Source organism: Lepidochelys kempii, chromosome 14, assembly GCF_965140285.1.
Source record: "Lepidochelys kempii isolate rLepKem1 chromosome 14, rLepKem1.hap1, whole genome shotgun sequence".
Taxonomy (NCBI): domain Eukaryota; kingdom Metazoa; phylum Chordata; order Testudines; family Cheloniidae; genus Lepidochelys; species Lepidochelys kempii.
This window is the reverse complement of record NC_136393.1, coordinates 25,548,082-25,566,064: the sequence shown is the minus strand read 5'-3', so window position 1 is coordinate 25,566,064 and position 17,983 is coordinate 25,548,082. Positions and strand designations below refer to the sequence as shown.

Below are 17,983 nucleotides of genomic sequence, written 5' to 3'. Positions count from 1 at the left end.
TTAGGCATGATTTATATTGCTCTACATTGTTCTCCACTCCTCATATTTTAGAGTTAATTTGCTCTTTTTTGTGTAGTTTGTCAGTTGCCTGCTGTTTCCAGCTGGCACCTATTTAACTTTGTAAAACTCAAATACAATGCAGATTTTATATATATATATAAATATAAATTATACTTGGAGTGTTCTTTGCACATTCCCACTCCTGGGATATGCGCTGACTGGTGCCATTGAATAATGCAGCCTTCTACTAGTAGTGCCTATAAGAGTGCTCACGCATCCCCTCCCACCTCTCCCCTCAGCGTTTGAGCATGTTCTGAGGGTAGCACTATAAAAACGTAATATCCCAGCTACATATAAAAGGAGCGGTTGCCACTTCAATTCCTTCCAGCCACTGACTACAGGTGGATGTGAGCCTTTATCAGATTCAAGATCCTGGGCAAGTTACATAGGTGCTGTAGTAAGAAGAGAGTCAGGAGGAGGCGGCAGCCCAGTGGGGAGTGGAGCACCCCATGACATTGCATTGAACTTCATGTCAAACCTGAGGTTTAAGAGCAGCAAGCCAGCCTTGAATTCTGTTCCCCTCATATTTGGAGACTGTTTATGCCATTTTTTTACACTGAGTGGCAAAAGATCACCATGGACAGATGAGTTTTGGACACAATAAAAGATGGTTATACCATCCAGTTCAAGACCTTCTTCCCTATTCAGGGACTCCTCTCACAAATTAATGCTAAGAACAGAAATCAACTCCCTACTAAGGGAAGGAGTAGTAGAAGAGGTCCCAATAAATCTAAGAAATTGGGGTTTCTACTCGCACTATTTCCTAATTCCAAAGAAAGATGATGGACTTCTTCCAGTGCTGGATCTGAGGAAGTTAAATAGGTACATCCAGATTTCCCTTCAGAATATTAACTCTAGGATCCATTATCCCCTCCCTCTCCTGTCTAAACTGGTTTTACTGCTCTCAATCTCAAAGAAGCTGCTTTCATATTTCAATAAGACCATCACACAGGAAGTTCCTGTATTTTGCCATAGGCACCATGTCCAATACAGGGTCTTCCACTTTGGCCTTTCTACTGCATTAAACTCTACAAAATGCCTAGCTGTAGTGGCAGCTTTTCTGAGAAGACCATATTTACATGATTGGCTCCTAAAAGGAACTTTTGAAGGTGAAACAAAAGGTGTCACTCAATTCAGATGCTCTATGTTCCAAAAGTTGGGATTTTTGATCACTAAAAAGAAATCTCTAATGAAGCCTTCACAAAATATCCTTTTCATAGGAGTACATCTCGACTCCAGAATGGCAAGAGCTGAACTTCTGGAGGAGAAATTCCTGAAGAGGAAATCTACCATTCAGAATGTAAAGTTCTTCCTCTCTCTGCTGAGTCTTATGGCATCACCCACATATGTCACAACATATATAGGGATAAGGCTGAGACCCCCTCAACACTGGCAAGAAACCTGGATCTGCAGTACATGACACAAACTTAATACCATTCCCAAGAAAATCCAGAAAACAATCTTATGGTGAATGGACCAGGAACATGTATGGAAGGGAGTGAAGTTCAACCGTTCCTTTGCTTCCATGATCATTAGAACAGATGCCTCAAAAATGGGCTGGGGTACACACCTCAACACCCTTTTAACAAGAGGTCTCTCAAATCAGCAAGAGTGTCACCTTTATATCAGTCTTCTGGAGCTAACAGCAATTCATTTGGCACTCAGATCATTCCTCCCTCAGGTGCAAGGATCTGTGGTTCAAGCAGCCAGAGACAATATGAGAGCAATGCACTATGTAAACAAACATGAAGGAGCCCATTCCTCAGAGTTTTGCAAGGAGGCAGTGAAGCTTTGGGGATTGGTGTATAATTCATGAGATTTATCCAATAGCTCTGCATATGGCAGAATCTCTTAATCAGTTAGTGGCCCAACTAATCGGAGACTCTTCCCAAATGTATGAAGGGTCCTTGAAAGACTCTGTGATACAAGACAATTTGGGACAATTTTGCTCTTTGGGATACTCAACATATGTAGTATATATGAATTTTTATATCATATAGAAATTTGCCCCAAGATAAAACCCCAAGTGTCATTGTTTTTGTTCAGGAGAAGGAGCTCTTTAATGTTGATGCTTGTGAAGAAGGTTAGACAGGACTCAGCCAGGATGATACTTATCACCCCAGCCTGGCTGAGACAGCAGTGGTACACAGACTTGCTGCTACTTTCCAATGGGAACTACAGATGCTTACCTGTGTCGCCGGACCTTCTGTCACAGCAGCAAGGGAAAGCACACCATCCAGATCCACTTTTATTGCACCTGACAGCATAGGCAATAGGTCTCTGACAGAATTAGAGAAATCTTTCTTTGTGGCTGTACAGTGTTTTACTTAATGCTAGAAGACAATCAACTAGGAAATGTTGTGATTTTGAATGGAAAAGATTTTCGCTATGGATAGCTGATAAGGGTATTGATCCTGTGTCAGCTCCTATTCAATCCAGAGTGTTTGCTGTCTCTGAAGAAAATGAGTTTATCTGTTACTTCGCTCAGGGTACATTTAGTTGCAGTTGTGGCTTTTCATATATCAATATGTGGTAAATCTATGTTCTTGCATGATATTGTTAAGAGGTTTCTGACAGATTTACTAAATATTTATCCCGCTGTGAGAGAGTCTGTTCCCCCATGGAATTTAAATTTAGTGCTAACACAGCTTATGTCTGCACCCTTTGGACCTTTATCATCTTATTCTCTATTTCATCTTTCAGTTAAAGCTGCATTTATTATAGCAATAATATCAGCCAGGCGGGTTAGTGAACTTCGAGCCTTAATGACTGACTCTCCATTTACAATTTTTCATGAAGTAGTAGTTCTTCTTTGAGTGATTGCTCATATCAATTCCAATTAGGTGTGCGTGCACAGTCGTCGGAAAGGTTTTCCCCAGCAGCACCCGTCGGGTCGACTGTGGAGCCCCCTGGAGTGGCACCTCCATAGCACTCTATATATGACCCTGCCAACCTGGTGCTTCCTCAGTTCCTTGTTACAGCCAGTGATGGTCATTGGAACTGTGGCATCTTGCTCAGCAAGCTCTTCATGTTTCCCTAGCGCTATTTACTTTTGTTTGTTTTCCTTAGTTAGTTAAGTTACTTATTATTTAGTATAGTGTTATTAGTTCGCTGCCAGGAGTGGGAAGTTCCCCTTCAACCCGACCGTGCACTCCCTGGGGACTCAGGGCATGCCTAAGTCCCAGGGGTTCAAACCCTGTAAGTCCTGCAACAAGTCTATGCCAATGGGTGACCCCCATGACGTTTGCTTGAAGTGTCTGGAGGAAACACATCAGGCAGATAAGTGCAGGATTTGCAAAGGATTTTGCCCGAGAATGAAGAAGGAGCGGGACTTTAGACTGAAGGAGCTACTCATGGAGGCAGCACTTAGACCGCAGCCAGCATTGGCATGGCAGGACTAGGCACCAAGTGCATCGGTGTGTAGTACCCCAGCAGCGGTGGAGACGGCACTGTGGAGGGACTCTGGAAGAGTGTCCGGTGCCGTTCACCAGGTGCGGAAACCGTTGGAGGTGACTCGGCACCAGTCCCATTCCCCAGGTCAGAAATGGCACCGGAAACAAGGGAGGAGTGGTTCCCCGACTTCAGGACCCAACCCCTCTGTCAAGGTTCCTTCCCCACTCTGAACGCTAGGGTACAGATGTGGGGGACCTGCGTGAAAACCTCCTAAGCTTATCTTTTACCAGCTTAGGTTAAAACTTCCCCAAGGTACAAACTATTTTACCTTTTGCCCTTGGACTTTCGCTGCCACCACCAAACATAGAACATCGGTTACTGAGAAAGAGTTTGTTTGGAAACATCTTTCCCCCCAGAATCCTCCCAAATCTTACCCCCTTTTTTTCTGGGGAAGGTTTGATAAAAGTCCTCAGCAATTTGCATAGGTGAACACAGACCCAAACCCTTGGATCTTAAGAACAATGAAAAAGCATTCAGTTTCTTAAAAGAAGAATTTTAATAGAAGAAAAAGTAAAAAGAATCACCTCTGTAAAATCAGGATGGTAAATAGCTTACAGGCTAATTAGATTCAAAACATAGAGAATCCCTCTAGGCAAAAGCTTAAGTTACAAAAAGACACAAAAACAGGAATATCCATTCCATTCAGCACAGTTTATTTTTGCAGCCATTTAAAGAAAACCGAATCTAACGCATATCTAGCTAGATTACTTACTAAGTTCTAAGACTCCTGTTCTGTCCATTCCTGTTCTGTCCCCGGCCAAAGCATCACACAGACAGACACAGACCCTTTGTTTCTCCCCCCCTCCAGCTTTGAAAGTATCTTGTCTCCTCATTGGTCATTGTGGTCAGGTGCCAGCGAGGTTATCCTAGTTTCTTAACGCTTTACAGGTGAAAGGGTTTTTCCTCTGGCCAGGAGGTATTTTAAAGGTGTTTACCCTTCCCTTTATATTTATGACACCCTCTGAACCATCCAAAGGAGGAGCCCCCAGTGCTGAAAACTACAGAGCCAACCCTGTTGACTTCGGTCCCGCAAGGGGGGGCCGTTGAGTCTGGTGCAATTGGCTCTGTAAGTGGCCCTGGGTGGAGGCAGTGACTCCACATTGGAGAGGGTATGTTAGGGGGCTTTTCCTTCACCCTCTCCCCTGGTTCTTGTCACGCAGACAGAAAGCAGAAGACCAGAAGTCTGAAGTGCAGGCAACACAATTTTGGGTGTGGGGGGGGGTTAGTTTCAAGCAAGCGTGTCCATAACTCTGATGCTGCAGAGCCTTGTTTCCCAGTGTCCCATTCTCCTCGCTCCTTAGCAGGCATAATTATACATGAAGTGCATGCCCTCAGTCCCACCCCTTACAACTTATGGTCATGTTCTGTTTTTTTGGGGGAAGGGGTCGTGAGTCTGGAGGTCTTTGTCCCACCTCTTTTGTATCCCATGGGGGGGGTAAGGAGTGAGGTTGCGCTACGGTCAGGGACAGCCATTTCTTTGGCCTTTGAGTGTTTTATACCTTCCCCCAATCCCCCCTTGCCCCTCCCGACTCGTTGCTTGACCTTGCCTTGAGATAGGAGTTGAGGCAGTCTTAAAGTGTGCGCTCATATATTATACTCCCACCATGCCCAGTAACACTTTAGCTGTTCTTATCTGTTCCTATTATACCAACAAACCCATCTGGCTAGGCAGAAGCAACATATTCAGTGTCTTTGTCCTTTGTTTACACATATTAGCTCACGAAAGCTTATGCTCATATAAATTTGTTCTTCTCTAAGGTGCCACAAGTACTCCTTTTCTTTTTACATATTAATAAGGATCCCTTTGTTCAAACATATTAGTAAGAATATAAGTCTATCAAGAATCAAACGGGCAAACAAGACATAGAATTCTATCTCAGGCAAAAATAGAGGCCTGAATCCTACATTATCACTAGCACTCCTGACAGGTACACTATGGGAAGGCTTATGTTGCATCCCAAAGTTTTTAGCTCAGGCTGTCGTACTAGCTTGACTGCCATAGAGCCCCGGGAGCTTTCTGGTGCCATTATGTATGGAGTTTAATGCTTGTAAACTATGAGAGATCCTACGCAAGGCCACTGGGTTCCGCTTCAGAACCATAGCATTTTAAGCAGCGTATAGGCCTTGTGCAGGCTCTCTGCACAGTATAAATGTGCCCTTAGAGAGTTTCATGCAATCTGGCTTTCTTTGACAGACAGCCACTGGAAAACCCAAAGAACTCTTAATAAATCTCATTTACTGTGAATGTTTATTTCAGACACTAATTTGAATATGTCAGGATTTCAAAGATAGTGAAACATCTCCTTTTACTAGTATTAGGAGAAATTGTTTCAAATTAAAAGGCTATTTTTCCAGACTTGTCATTTGATTCCCAGTAATTGCATTTCAATTTGATATATCTCTTACATATTTGTTAAACCTCAAAAATGGCTGATTTTATATGTTAATTAAACACTAATTAAATTTAAAGTAAGTGCTTAGTTGAAACACTTAATTTAACTTGCTACCAGAAACCTCACAAATTGTGGTTTTCTGGAGGGGGGTTTGTGGGAAGCTACTCCACTGAAAGGAGATTCATCATTTTTTTCCTAGAGTTTTAAATGTTTTTCTGCAGCAAGCTGTCAAAAGATGAGAAATCCATTGGATTCTGAACAGTAGTAAAGAAAAGGCATTTCAAGTGCAGTGAAAAAAAGGCATTTTTAAACATATAAACCTATAATTGGTATTCTGAAAAAAATGTCCCTTAATAACTTTTTCCACATGATAATGCATGTACTAAACGTATATTCTAACAAATGACTATTTTAAAATTCCCAGTGTCCTTTATTGTGGCCAATCCTCTGTAATTATAAATAATTGCTATTTATTGTGATGTTTTTATAGCACTGCTATAAGTCCACTGAAGACTAAAAACTGTATAAACAAATCAAATTTAGTTGGCATGTACTGAAAAATAGTACACCTTGAAATAGAAAGAGTTCCCAAAGTAAACATACAAGGGGAAAAAAAGGGGGTATAGAATATGGCTTTGTCTGGTTGGTTTTGTACCAGTTGAGTGCAATAAAGCTTGGCTCACGTAGGTGTTCAAGGAAATGATAACCTAGGACAATGCAGGATCCTTTGTTGGATGATATGGCTGTGATTTTTTTCATTAAATATTTATATAGAGCTATACATTTGCATGGTGCTTTACAGGAAAAACAAACAACACCCCAAACCCTTCACCCCCTCCTAGGCTCATTGCAAAAAGCTCTGTCCTCCTTCACAGGACCTGAAACAACTGATAAGAAATGGTCTCCCCCAGCCAGAAGACAGAAACAGAAACCTGTGAGCATTTGCCAGCTCTGGCTGGAGTTTGGCCTGCTCACACAACGTGAAGCCTTGGAGGTTTTGAAAGGTGTCTGGACACCACTGGTGAGGGAGACTCCTGCCTCTCCTAGCTGGTGGAAGCCAGTGGAGACTGCTTCAGCCTTCCCCTAATGAAGGGGGCAAGGCAAATTACTAGCTCCCTTGATGCAGGCAATAGTGAGGGAGGCTTTTTTCTACCTGTTCTGAGACCAGACAAATCCACATGCCCTATGTGAGGTCAAAACTCACCCCCATTCTTGGGTTTGTTTTAATTTACAAACAATGTGTTCGTGAGATGAGGGACAGACACTCAGGTAACATGATGGCCAGTCCAAGTCTTTCCCAAGCTTGGCTGCGCTTTGAGGTTCTAGTTCTGGGCTGCTTCGTCCAACCCTTACTTCTTTTGCCTCAGACCCAAGATACTTCTGTCAGGAAAACCCACATCTAAAACCTGCTTCCTTCCTCTTTATTCCCTGCAGGCTTGATGTTGTTGGTAGAGCTGGCTACAGCCCTCACCTCTAACACAGACTATTAACCCCTTTCTTCTTTGGGGTTTGTCCACTTACACATTTGATGACTGGCGTGCACCAATCATACCGTTCATACCACTATTTACATCCTCTGCGAATGCAGCCCAATGTTTGTAACAATCTGCCTTTGTTCCCATACAGCTGTACTTGAGAAGCCTCTGGATAAAAAGGCTGGTAGAAATTATGGCCCACCTGGCACCAAGAAACTCATCTACTTCATTGACGATATGAACATGCCTGAAGTGGACACTTATGGAACAGTGCAGCCCCACACACTGATCAGACAGCACATGGACTATGGCCACTGGTAGGTGCCTTCCCCTGCGCTGTGCTATTCATCCTGTTAATCTGGCACTAAGCATGCAGTGTTGTTGTAGCCATCTTGGACTCATGATATTAGAGAGACAAGAAGTGTGAGGTAATATCTATTATTGGACCCACTTCTGCTTTTGAAGTAACACAAAGCTCTTCTTCAGGTCTGGGAAATTAACTCACAGCGGCACAGCTGGGTGGAACAGATTGTTTAGCATAAGTAGTTTAACACATTTCAAGGAACCATTCAAGGTGAAGTGGCCCGTTAACACCTCTCCAGTTATGGCGAGGAAAGGAGTGGAGGGTGGGGGACTAGGGGAAGCATCCAGGGTTGTTAGTGGGTTACAGATTGTTGTAATAAGCCATAAATCCAGTGTGTCAATTCAGTCCATGATTGTTAGTGTCTAGCAAAATTATGAACTGAAGCTCCCAGGCTCATCTTTTGAAAGTGTTGTCCAGGTTTCCTTTGAGAATGAGGACAGAGAGGTCAGATATAGAGTGATCGCTGTGTGGAAAGTGTACACCCACAGGTGATAGGGTGCTTTTGTCTTTTATCATTTTCCTGGGTGAGTTCACTCGAGAGCATAGTGATTGTGTGGCTTCACCCAAGTAATTGTTATTGGGGCATTTAGTGCACTGGATGAGCACGGCATTCAGATTGTGGAATGAGGGTGCAGCTCTCCTTTCTACTGTTGGTGTCGTTCTTTGTCTACCTTCATGGGCGGCGGGTTGTATAAGCTGGGGGAGTCTGTGCTTCCCCAAACAGTCAGGCGCAATCCTGCCCCCTGCTTACCACCACTCCCTGCGGCTCCAGCCCCCAGTGCTCTGGCTGGGGAGGCTGAGGCAACTCCTCGCTTGCCCACCTGGTGCTTCGGGGCTGGGGAGGCTGGGGCCACGCACTGTTTGCCCTCCTAGTACTCCTTTGGGGCTGGAGGGCTAGCTTGGGGCAGGACTGGGCCAGTGGCTGGTGCTCTGGCGGGAGGTGGAAGTCGGGGGACCTCAGGCAGAAGGGACAGGGCTAGGGGCTAGCCTCCCCCAACTGGCGGTTCACGTGCCGCCCACGCTTACCTTAATTGTACACACATCCACAGACATGCTCCATGGCTCTTCTTCAGTTAGAGCCACTGGAATGACTCACATAGTGTCATAACAAGAAACTGTCCAAGTCCTGTGATTTCCTGCCACTGCTCTCTGACAATAATTTGCAGATTTTATTAAAATGTGGCCCATTTTGGAGAAGCCTCACTCTTTTCTGGGCTTACATCATAACTGCTGCTTTGAAAACTGATTGCTTGCAACAGACAATACATAGCACTGAGACCAGTTGCCTGGCCTTGGATTTGATTTCTATGTGATTGATACAGTTACAATGGATATTTACCAAGGAATGCCACTCTATAGCCAGTGATCACATATTCATCATAAACACTGGTGGTGTGATAAAATTGCCAGTGATGGACATAAATTGTATGTCCAGACAGACTACCTTAGGGCCCTACTTAGAGACTGATCCAGGTGGTGCTCGATCTACAAGGTGGCTGTGTCCTGCTGGGATTTGCCATGATAAACGTGTTATCATTGGACCACAAGTCTTTACTATAAAAGAACTGGTATTGTTTCTTGAGTAATAGAGTTAGCATGAAAGCGAGCATTTCGCAGCACAGGTATGTTGAAGAAAACCAGTTCCAATGTCTCTCAAAGTGGTGGCCCCGTGTTATTACAGCCAGAAGCACAGCATGCACCTGCCCCTTCCTGCTGGGAAATAAAGGGCATTGGGATTTGCTTCCCAATGTGCTGTCCAGATCAGCCCCTTGACCCACAAGCACTCATTCCAGCAAAGGCTTATTGTGAAGGGGGATGAAATTGTGTGGGTCCATGAGAGGAACCAAAGTACCGGGGAGCAGAAGCCTGGGCACCGGGGTGTGAAAGGACTGCAAAGTGGTGAAGAACGAATTAAATAAAAAAAGACCGAGCTTATTCAGACAAAATCCACGCTATGCCATCTTCCCTAACTCTCCCGCTCTGCCCTCTCTGTGCATAAGGATGCATTCTGTACCAAATATGTCCCCCTTGACACTCCATCATTCTGCCCAGATGCAACTGTCGCTATCGGGCACGTTCCAAAGAACCCATCTGGATGCCACATCCCTGCCTTTCTGCGCAACCCCCTTCGACCTCCCGTGCTGTTATTACAGTCAGACTAGATGGCCCAGTATGAGATGAACAAGGTTCCCTGGAACGCATTAGGCTAGACTGGCACTTTGTCCCTGTCACAGCTCCTGTGCTTTCCCTCTCTGCAATTCAGAAAGAGTCCTAGAGAGAGAGCGGATCAGTGGGTGCAGGTCTGCATGCCAGTGCTGGACCCGTCACTGGCATGCTATGACCTGAGTGGAGATGCAGGAGGAGCCATTCAATAATGGGTTCATCAGGCTGGTACAAATGAGGGCACCTGTTGATCTGAGAAGCCATGTGTACACAGCAACAGCATGTTTCATAGAAACTGTGGATGAAAAGTAGAGAATGGGTCTGAACCCCCCTACGCCTTGGGGCAATGTATATCCAGATCTGGACTGTGTGGGTCATACCTCTCTCTATAATAAAAATAATTAATAATAATAATTCATAAAAATAATAGTACCTATGAGCCCCAGCCTAGGACCATGGCCCCATTGTGCTAGGTGCTGTGCAGACACAGAACAAGAGACAACAGATGGATATAGACAGGCAGGAGAGTACAAGGAAACAATGGGACAATACTGGTCAGCATGAGAGGCAGTGGCATCAACATGCCCATGGCCTAACCACTGTCAGTTTGTTATGTCTGAACGGTTATGTGCCTGACCTGGAATTGGAGCTGGTCCTCAGCTCTGTTTCCATTGTGAGCTACCAGAGCACTGGACACTTATTCCCACATACTCTTGTTGAGTCTAATAGTATCAGAAGAGGCGTCACTAACAACATTTAGCATGTCCATATTAACTGTGAATTGCTTTGGTGTCCAAAAATCTGTAGAGTTTCCTGTTGTCTCCTATTCAGAGGTGCTCATAGTTCATGATTCCTTGCTAGTTCATATTGAAATAGTTGCAGATAAGCCCTAGATTCATGTACCTAGACTCAGTGTTGGAAAATGGTTTCTTAAAGGGGAAAAATTACTTGCCAAGGGAGGACCTGGTGTCAAATCCGTGCAACTGTGTTTGGTAGCTGAACTGCATTGTCCTTACTCATAGATGATACTTTAGGACTGGTGTGTGTATAGCACACTTACTCTGTTGTATGCATGCTCCTCAGACACATACATCTGATACTCCAGCTCTGGCACTGTGGAGTGCTACCCTGGGGCTGGGCGGACGTGCACAACTGCAAGACTCTCACCGATTCACTCAGACACAGCACTGTCACCAATAGAATCATAGAATCATAGAATATCAGGGTTGGAAGGGACCCCAGAAGGTCATCTAGTCCAACCCCCTGCTCAAAGCAGGACCCATCCCCAATTAAATCATCCCAGCCAGGGCTTTGTCAAGCCTGACCTTAAAAACTTTTAAGGAAGGAGATTCTACCACCTCCCTAGGTAACGCATTCCAGTGTTTCACCACCCTCTTAGTGAAAAAGTTTTTCCTAATATCCAATCTAAACCTCCCCCACTGCAACTTGAGACCATTACTCCTCGTTCTGTCATCTGCTACCATTGAGAACAGTCTAGAGCCATCCTCTTTGGAACCCCCTTTCAGGTAGTTGAAAGCAGCTATCAAATCCCCCCTCATTCTTCTCTTCTGCAGGCTAAACAATCCCAGCTCCCTCAGCCTCTCCTCATAACTCATGTGTTCCAGTCCCCTAATCATTTTTGTTGCCCTTCGCTGGACTCTCTCCAATTTATCCACATCCTTCTTGAAGTGTGGGGCCCAAAACTGGACACAGTACTCCAGATGAGGCCTCACCAATGTCGAATAGAGGGGAACGATCACGTCCCTCGATCTGCTCGCTATGCCCCTACTTATACATCCCAAAATGCCATTGGCCTTCTTGGCAACAAGGGCACACTGCTGACTCATATCCAGCTTCTCGTCCACTGTCACCCCTAGGTCCTTTTCCGCAGAACTGCTGCCTAGCCATTCGGTCCCTAGTCTGTAGCTGTGCATTGGGTTCTTCCGTCCTAAGTGCAGGACCCTTACATGCATTATGTGTCGGATTCCCTCCACGTTCCCAGTCAGGAAGCTGAAACAATGACATAAGGCACCATTCCATTCCCATTTCTATATGTGGGGAGGGGTAGCTTGTAGGTTTTAGTTAGTGCTTAATAGTAACAATTTGGCTTCACAGTGACATGAAAAGGGAATAAGGACTGCCTCAGGATGAACAGGAGGATCACAGAAGATGCAAAACAGAAAAAGAAAAACTGAGAGATGCTGTGGATATATGATCAAAAAGCACATGACAGGGTTCCACATTCGTGGATCACTGAGACACTGAAAATGCAATAGGTTCATCCAAAGTTCATTTCCTTTGTGCCCCAATCTACAGCTAACTGGAACACTTAGCTCAGCCAGGAAGGGACTCTCATTGATGGCATCCAAATTAAAAGAGGAATCTTTCAAGCACTTATCACCAGTGCTGTTCATGGTAGTGATGCAACAACTGACATGAATTCTCTGTGAGCTAAATTGCGATTATTAAATCAGTGAAGAGCAACAACCAGTTAACCATTTGTTTTACATGGCTGATCTGAAATTATATGGACCATCACAAAAGGAGATGCAGAGAGCGATGACGTATGTAGAAACGTTTGGTGAAGCTATAAATCTGGGGTCAGTTAACTACCCGGATAACTGCCGGTGTGATCAAGTGGAGTCAAGAGGAGGAAAAAAAAATGATGTCCAAACAAGAAACCTTCTGGTGATATACAGAATAATGAATATATATCAAGACATGGACAGGATGTACATCCAACGATGCGATGGAGCAAAAGGAGTGCTATAAGGAGAGGTAGCAATTGACAATGAAGAATACTGTATAATATCAAAATATGTAAGAAGTCAGCCAGAGTAAATGATCATCTAGTTGCGATAACAAGCTAAGGCAGAGTGCATCCCAGCCCAAGAAAGCATAAAGGAAAGGAGAAAGCAAACTGCCAAAGAAAGACTTGGAAAGATTTACACAGAAATCAATGCACAGACAGTGGTGGAGAGCTCGAACCCATTAGTGATCAAAGATTAACAGACTCATGTTTTGTAGGAGGATACCTGAAAAGAGAGGCCAAGAGCCTCAGTGTGAGTGCACAAGAACAGTCCTTAAGACGAAAAGGAGGACTTGTGGCACCTTAGAGACTAACCAATTTATTAGAGCATAAGCTTTCGTGAGCTACAGCTCACTTCTTCAGATGCATATCGTGGAAACTGCAGCAGGCTTTATATATACACAGAGAATATGAAACAATACCTATTCCCACCCCACTGTCCTGCTGGTAATAGCTTATCTAAAGTGATTTCCAGCACAAATCCAGGTTTTCTCACCCTCCACCCCCCCACACAAATTCACTGAATTTGTGTGGGGGGGTGGAGGGTGAGAAAACCTGGATTTGTGCTGGAAATCACTTTAGATAAGCTATTACCAGCAGGACAGTGGGGTGGGAATAGGTATTGTTTCATATTCTCTGTGTATATATAAAGCCTGCTGCAGTTTCCACGATATGCATCTGAAGAAGTGAGCTGTAGCTCACGAAAGCTTATGCTCTAATAAATTGGTTAGTCTCTAAGGTGCCACAAGTCCTCCTTTTCTTTTTGTGAATACAGACTAACACGGCTGTTACTCTGAAACCAGTCCTTAAGACGTAATTATGTTAGAAACAAAATTGACTGACGGAACTGCTTCCCAAACTGCAGTGTGTATTCTGAAAAAGAAGAGGTGGGGGAACATATATTGAGCACTTGCAGGAGCCTGGCTGGGAGAGAATATCGGAGTAGACACAATGAAATCACCAAGTGTCTGCATTGGAGCCTCTGTGGCAAGTATTGATGTAAACGAGCCATGTGGTATTATGACCACCAAATCAAAAGTGCTCCAGAGAATGCAGAGGCTAAGATTTTATGGGATCTGGCAGTTGTCACAGGATGAATGGTGCAGGCAAACAGGCTGGACAGAGTTGTTGTAGAAAAAAAGACCCTGTTAATTGCTATTTCCATCCCAGCAGACAGAAAGATTAAAAAAGAAACAAGAAGAGAAGATGGTGAAGTATGAAGAACTCTGCCATGAAGAGGAAAGCAATGAAAAACTACAACAAATACAGTCTTCGTGATCACTTGGAGCAATTTGTAAGGGTATGAATGGGCAGCTCAAGAACACATTAGATTGCAAGACATCGTGATCAGTGACCTCCAGAGAACAGCACTGTTGGAGAACAAGTGAATTTGAGCACCTACAATACAGGAATTCTGCAAAATTTCACAAAAATTCTGACTAATCAATCCTAGAGTTGGATCGTGGTCAGGATTTATTGGTGACTCATGGGGATAAATTTTAGACAATAGCTTTCCACTTTCTATGCTTAAAGATCTTGTATGTTGTAAAGGCTGTTTGTTTAAAAAAAAGTCCCCATGATGTAATACTGAGGGATAATAACAATAGGAATTGTTGTGCCTAAAAGTCTTCAACTGAGATCAGGAGCCAGTTGAGCTAGGCACTGTACAGACACACAGAAAGGCATAGTCCTTGTCCCAAAGAGCATAGTCTTTGATTCTGAGTCTTGGTGCATGAACTGAAGTCATCTGGGTTACACAGGTTTGTTGCCACTGCTCCAGGCCTGGCCCTAACAAGAGGCTGTGCTGCTATAAGTCTGTTGCTAATTGGCTGCAATTATTGTGTTGCTTTGTTTGCCACAGGTACGACAGAAACAAACTGTCCCTGAAGGAGATCATGAACGTGCAGTACGTATCATGTATGAACCCCACTGCAGGGAGTTTCACCATCAACCCACGGCTTCAGGTAGAGTTCGTTAATTGACACACTGCTAATTTATTAAATCATTTGGAGAGTTAGAATGTCATCAGAATGGTCTTTAAAAGAATAACCTGGAGGGGCAGATTAAGGCCATGACGTTGTAGTTAACACTCCAGCCTTAAGAAACGTGGCCAAATTCTGCTGTCACTTACATCCATGTAAATTCATTTAAATCAGTGGAGGTTTTCTAATTTACACTGGTGAAACAGAAAGCAGAATTGTCCCTTATTCCTCATTTTTGGCCCCTTTCCCACCATATTTCCTAACACATTACTGCTCACAGTTTGAGAAGGACTTTCACTTTTGCCAGCCAGCCAGCATCCTTCAGAGTAATACAGATTGAGTTAATTTTTATTTATCTAGTGTTATCCCTGGAATGTAGGTACTCATTTTCTCTGGTTTGGGTTGTAAAAATCCTCATGCAACCAGTTACATTTTCCTTTGTCAAAGAGATAAAATACAATGAAAATAGGAAAGAAGATGATCCAGAGTTATAATAGCTAATGCTAACATGAATTTGGGAAGAGATATTAAACCTCATGCTTCAGGGCTTAAGCCAGTCACTGACTGTCAGGGATTAGGAGGAGACCTAACATAGGAGGCAGATCATACCACATCTGCTTTGGGCCAGGTTGCTTGCTCCATCGTCCGAAGCATCTGGTTCTGGCCAGTGTCAGAGACAGGGTAGTGCACTAGCTGGATCTCAGCTCTGATCCAGTCGGTCAATTGCTATGTTTAATAGGCAGAAGGCTTAAAACAAATTTAAGGAAGTACTTCTTCACACAATGCATAGTCAACCTGTGGAACTCATTGGCAGGAGATATTGTGAAGGCCAGAAGTGTAATGGGGTTCACATCAGAATTAGATAAGTTCATGGAGGATAGATCCATCAATGGCTATTATTCAAAATGGTCAGGGATATAACCCCATGCTCTGGGTGTCACTAAGCCTCTGACTCCCATAAGCTGGGACTGGACAGCATGGAGTGGATCACACAATAATTGCCCTGTTCTGTTCATTCCCTCTCAAACATTTGGCACTGGTCACTGTAGGAAGACAGAATACTGGGTTAGATGGACCATTGCTCTGACCCAGTATGGCCATTCTTACGTTGTCCTATTTAACTTGTGAAAGGTGTTCTCTTATCATAAGGTGCACTGTTTGTCTGCTGACACTGGTGGGATAGCATTTGCCAAATGAGCCCCAGAGGGGTCAGGGAATTGCTAAGTATCTGTCAGCTATACCCAGGTCACCTTGGCAGGCAGCAGAATGAAAACACGCTGGGTTTTATTAGTACTTACAAGAGAAATAGGGATCTCAAATAGGACTTAGGAGAAGGATCACAACAACCTGATGCATCGTATCCTGCATGGGAACTATATCCCGCTCTCAGCGGTTACATACAGGTAATCCAGCAGGTGCCGCTAGAACGTTTATGTGAACATGTAGAACTGAGAGCCGAATTTGTCTCCATTTCTTGACCATCGCCTCTGTAAAAGGAGTTACCCAGCATCCTGACCTCCTTAAATGAGCTGCCATAGTTTGGTAAAATGAGATATTTTGACCTCTTGAAAACTTGTGACTTACCCATCTCCGTCAGCCTGGCTCTTACTGAGAGGGACAAGGAACCCACAGTCCCTTGTTTGAGTAATGGTCTGAATACAGCACCTTACATGAAGGGTACTGTCCTTTGGACAAAATATTATCCTGGTATAAAGGACCAGATTTTCCAAAGAGCTAACTCCTATTTGGGCACCTGAATAAAACGGCCAGATTTTCCTAAGTGCTCGGGACCCCACAGGTCTCTCGTAGTCAATGGAGGCTGCACATTTCTAAAATATCTCCAGGAAATCAGCAAAATCAATTGACTGTGCTTGTTTATTTGCCATTTTGACTTTAAAACTGTAACGAAATGACCATCAAATGCAATTGACAGTTCCACCCTTTGGAAGCAGATGCCTCAGAAGTGGCTCATCAGCTTGAGCTATTGGGATGAGAAATCACAGTAGAAATACTGATTGCTTTCTGATCAGCTCAATGAGCCCAAACCCCGATTCAGCAAAAAAGGAGGCCAACCCAGTCTGAAACCTTTCTTTGTTTTTCTTCCCTCCCCAGCGCCACTTCAGTGTGTTTGCTCTCTCCTTCCCTGGATCGGAAGCTTTGTCCACTATCTACAGTGTCATTCTAACTCAGCACCTGAAACGGGGGCATTTCTCTGGGCCTGTGCAGAAATCCTCTCAGCAGCTGATACACGTGGCGTTGGGCCTGCACCAGAAAGTAGCTGCTACTTTCCTGCCAACGGCTATCAAATTCCATTATATTTTCAACCTCAGAGACTTCTCCAATATCTTTCAGGTAAGTGCAGTAGCTTTCCTCCTGGGGCACTCGAAGTTTGACTAAAGGTAGGATGTGGTATTTATGGGGGTGTGGTCCCCTCTCTGCGCCAGCCCAGCACCAATTAACATTAATGGGAGGTATGCAACCTCACCAGGCTGCATATGCGCCATGTGTCGTTCAGTCCAGTCTTCCAAGAAAATGACAACACACATTTTTTTTGGAGTAAAATATTTTTTCACGTGGTAACTAAGACCCAGGTCCTCCAGGGTACTTAGGCACCTAAATACTTTGGAGGATCTCGGGGCCTGAAGTTCATTTCCCTGTTGTCCATGTGGTTTGCCCTTTGTTAGACATTCAAGCCTGTGAAATCAGCTGAGGAGTGAGGAAAATGGTTAGCGTTGCCAAGTGTCCGATTTTCGATTCGAACGCCCAGTCAAAAAGGGACACTGGCGGCTCTGGTCAGCACTGCTGATGGGGCTGTTAAAAGTCCAGTCAGCAGAGCAGTGGGACTAAGGCAGGCTCCCTTCCTGTCGTGGCTCTGCGTGGCTCCTGGAAGCAGCTGCATGTCCCCCCTCTGGCTCCTGTGTATAGGGGCAGCCCAGTGGTTTCACACGCTGCCCCTGCCCCAAACGCCAGCGTTGCAGCTCCCATTAGCTGGGAACCATGGCCAATGGGAGCTGCGGGGGAAGCACCTGCAAATGGGACAGTGCGCAGAGCCACCTGGTTGCACCTACACATAGGACCGGAAGGGGGACGTGCCACTGCTTCCTGGAGCTGCCTGAGGTAAGCACCGTCCGGAGCCTGTACCCCTGACCCCCTCCCACCCCCCCACCCCAGCTCTGATCCCCCTCCCACCATCCAAACCCCTCAGTCCCTGCCCACATCACCCTCCTATACCCCAAACCCCTCCTCCCCAACCCTACCCCGGAGCCCGCAATCCCAGCCGGAGC

At 44.7% G+C, this 17,983-nt stretch overlaps 1 protein-coding gene across 7 annotated transcripts in view; it reads left to right on the top strand.

Annotated features, from left to right (window-relative positions):
• The window catches only part of DNAH9 (dynein axonemal heavy chain 9), a 391,252-nt gene that overhangs the window by 144,084 nt on the left and 229,185 nt on the right, over positions 1–17,983 (top strand). For all 7 annotated transcript variants that reach the window (XM_073310874.2, XM_073310873.2, XM_073310875.2 and 4 more), the window contains 3 exons: positions 7,533–7,698; positions 14,579–14,681; positions 16,812–17,051. In XM_073310874.2, the coding sequence (XP_073166975.2) occupies positions 7,533–7,698; positions 14,579–14,681; positions 16,812–17,051 (509 nt within the window). The remainder of the gene's footprint in view (positions 1–7,532; positions 7,699–14,578; positions 14,682–16,811; positions 17,052–17,983) is intronic.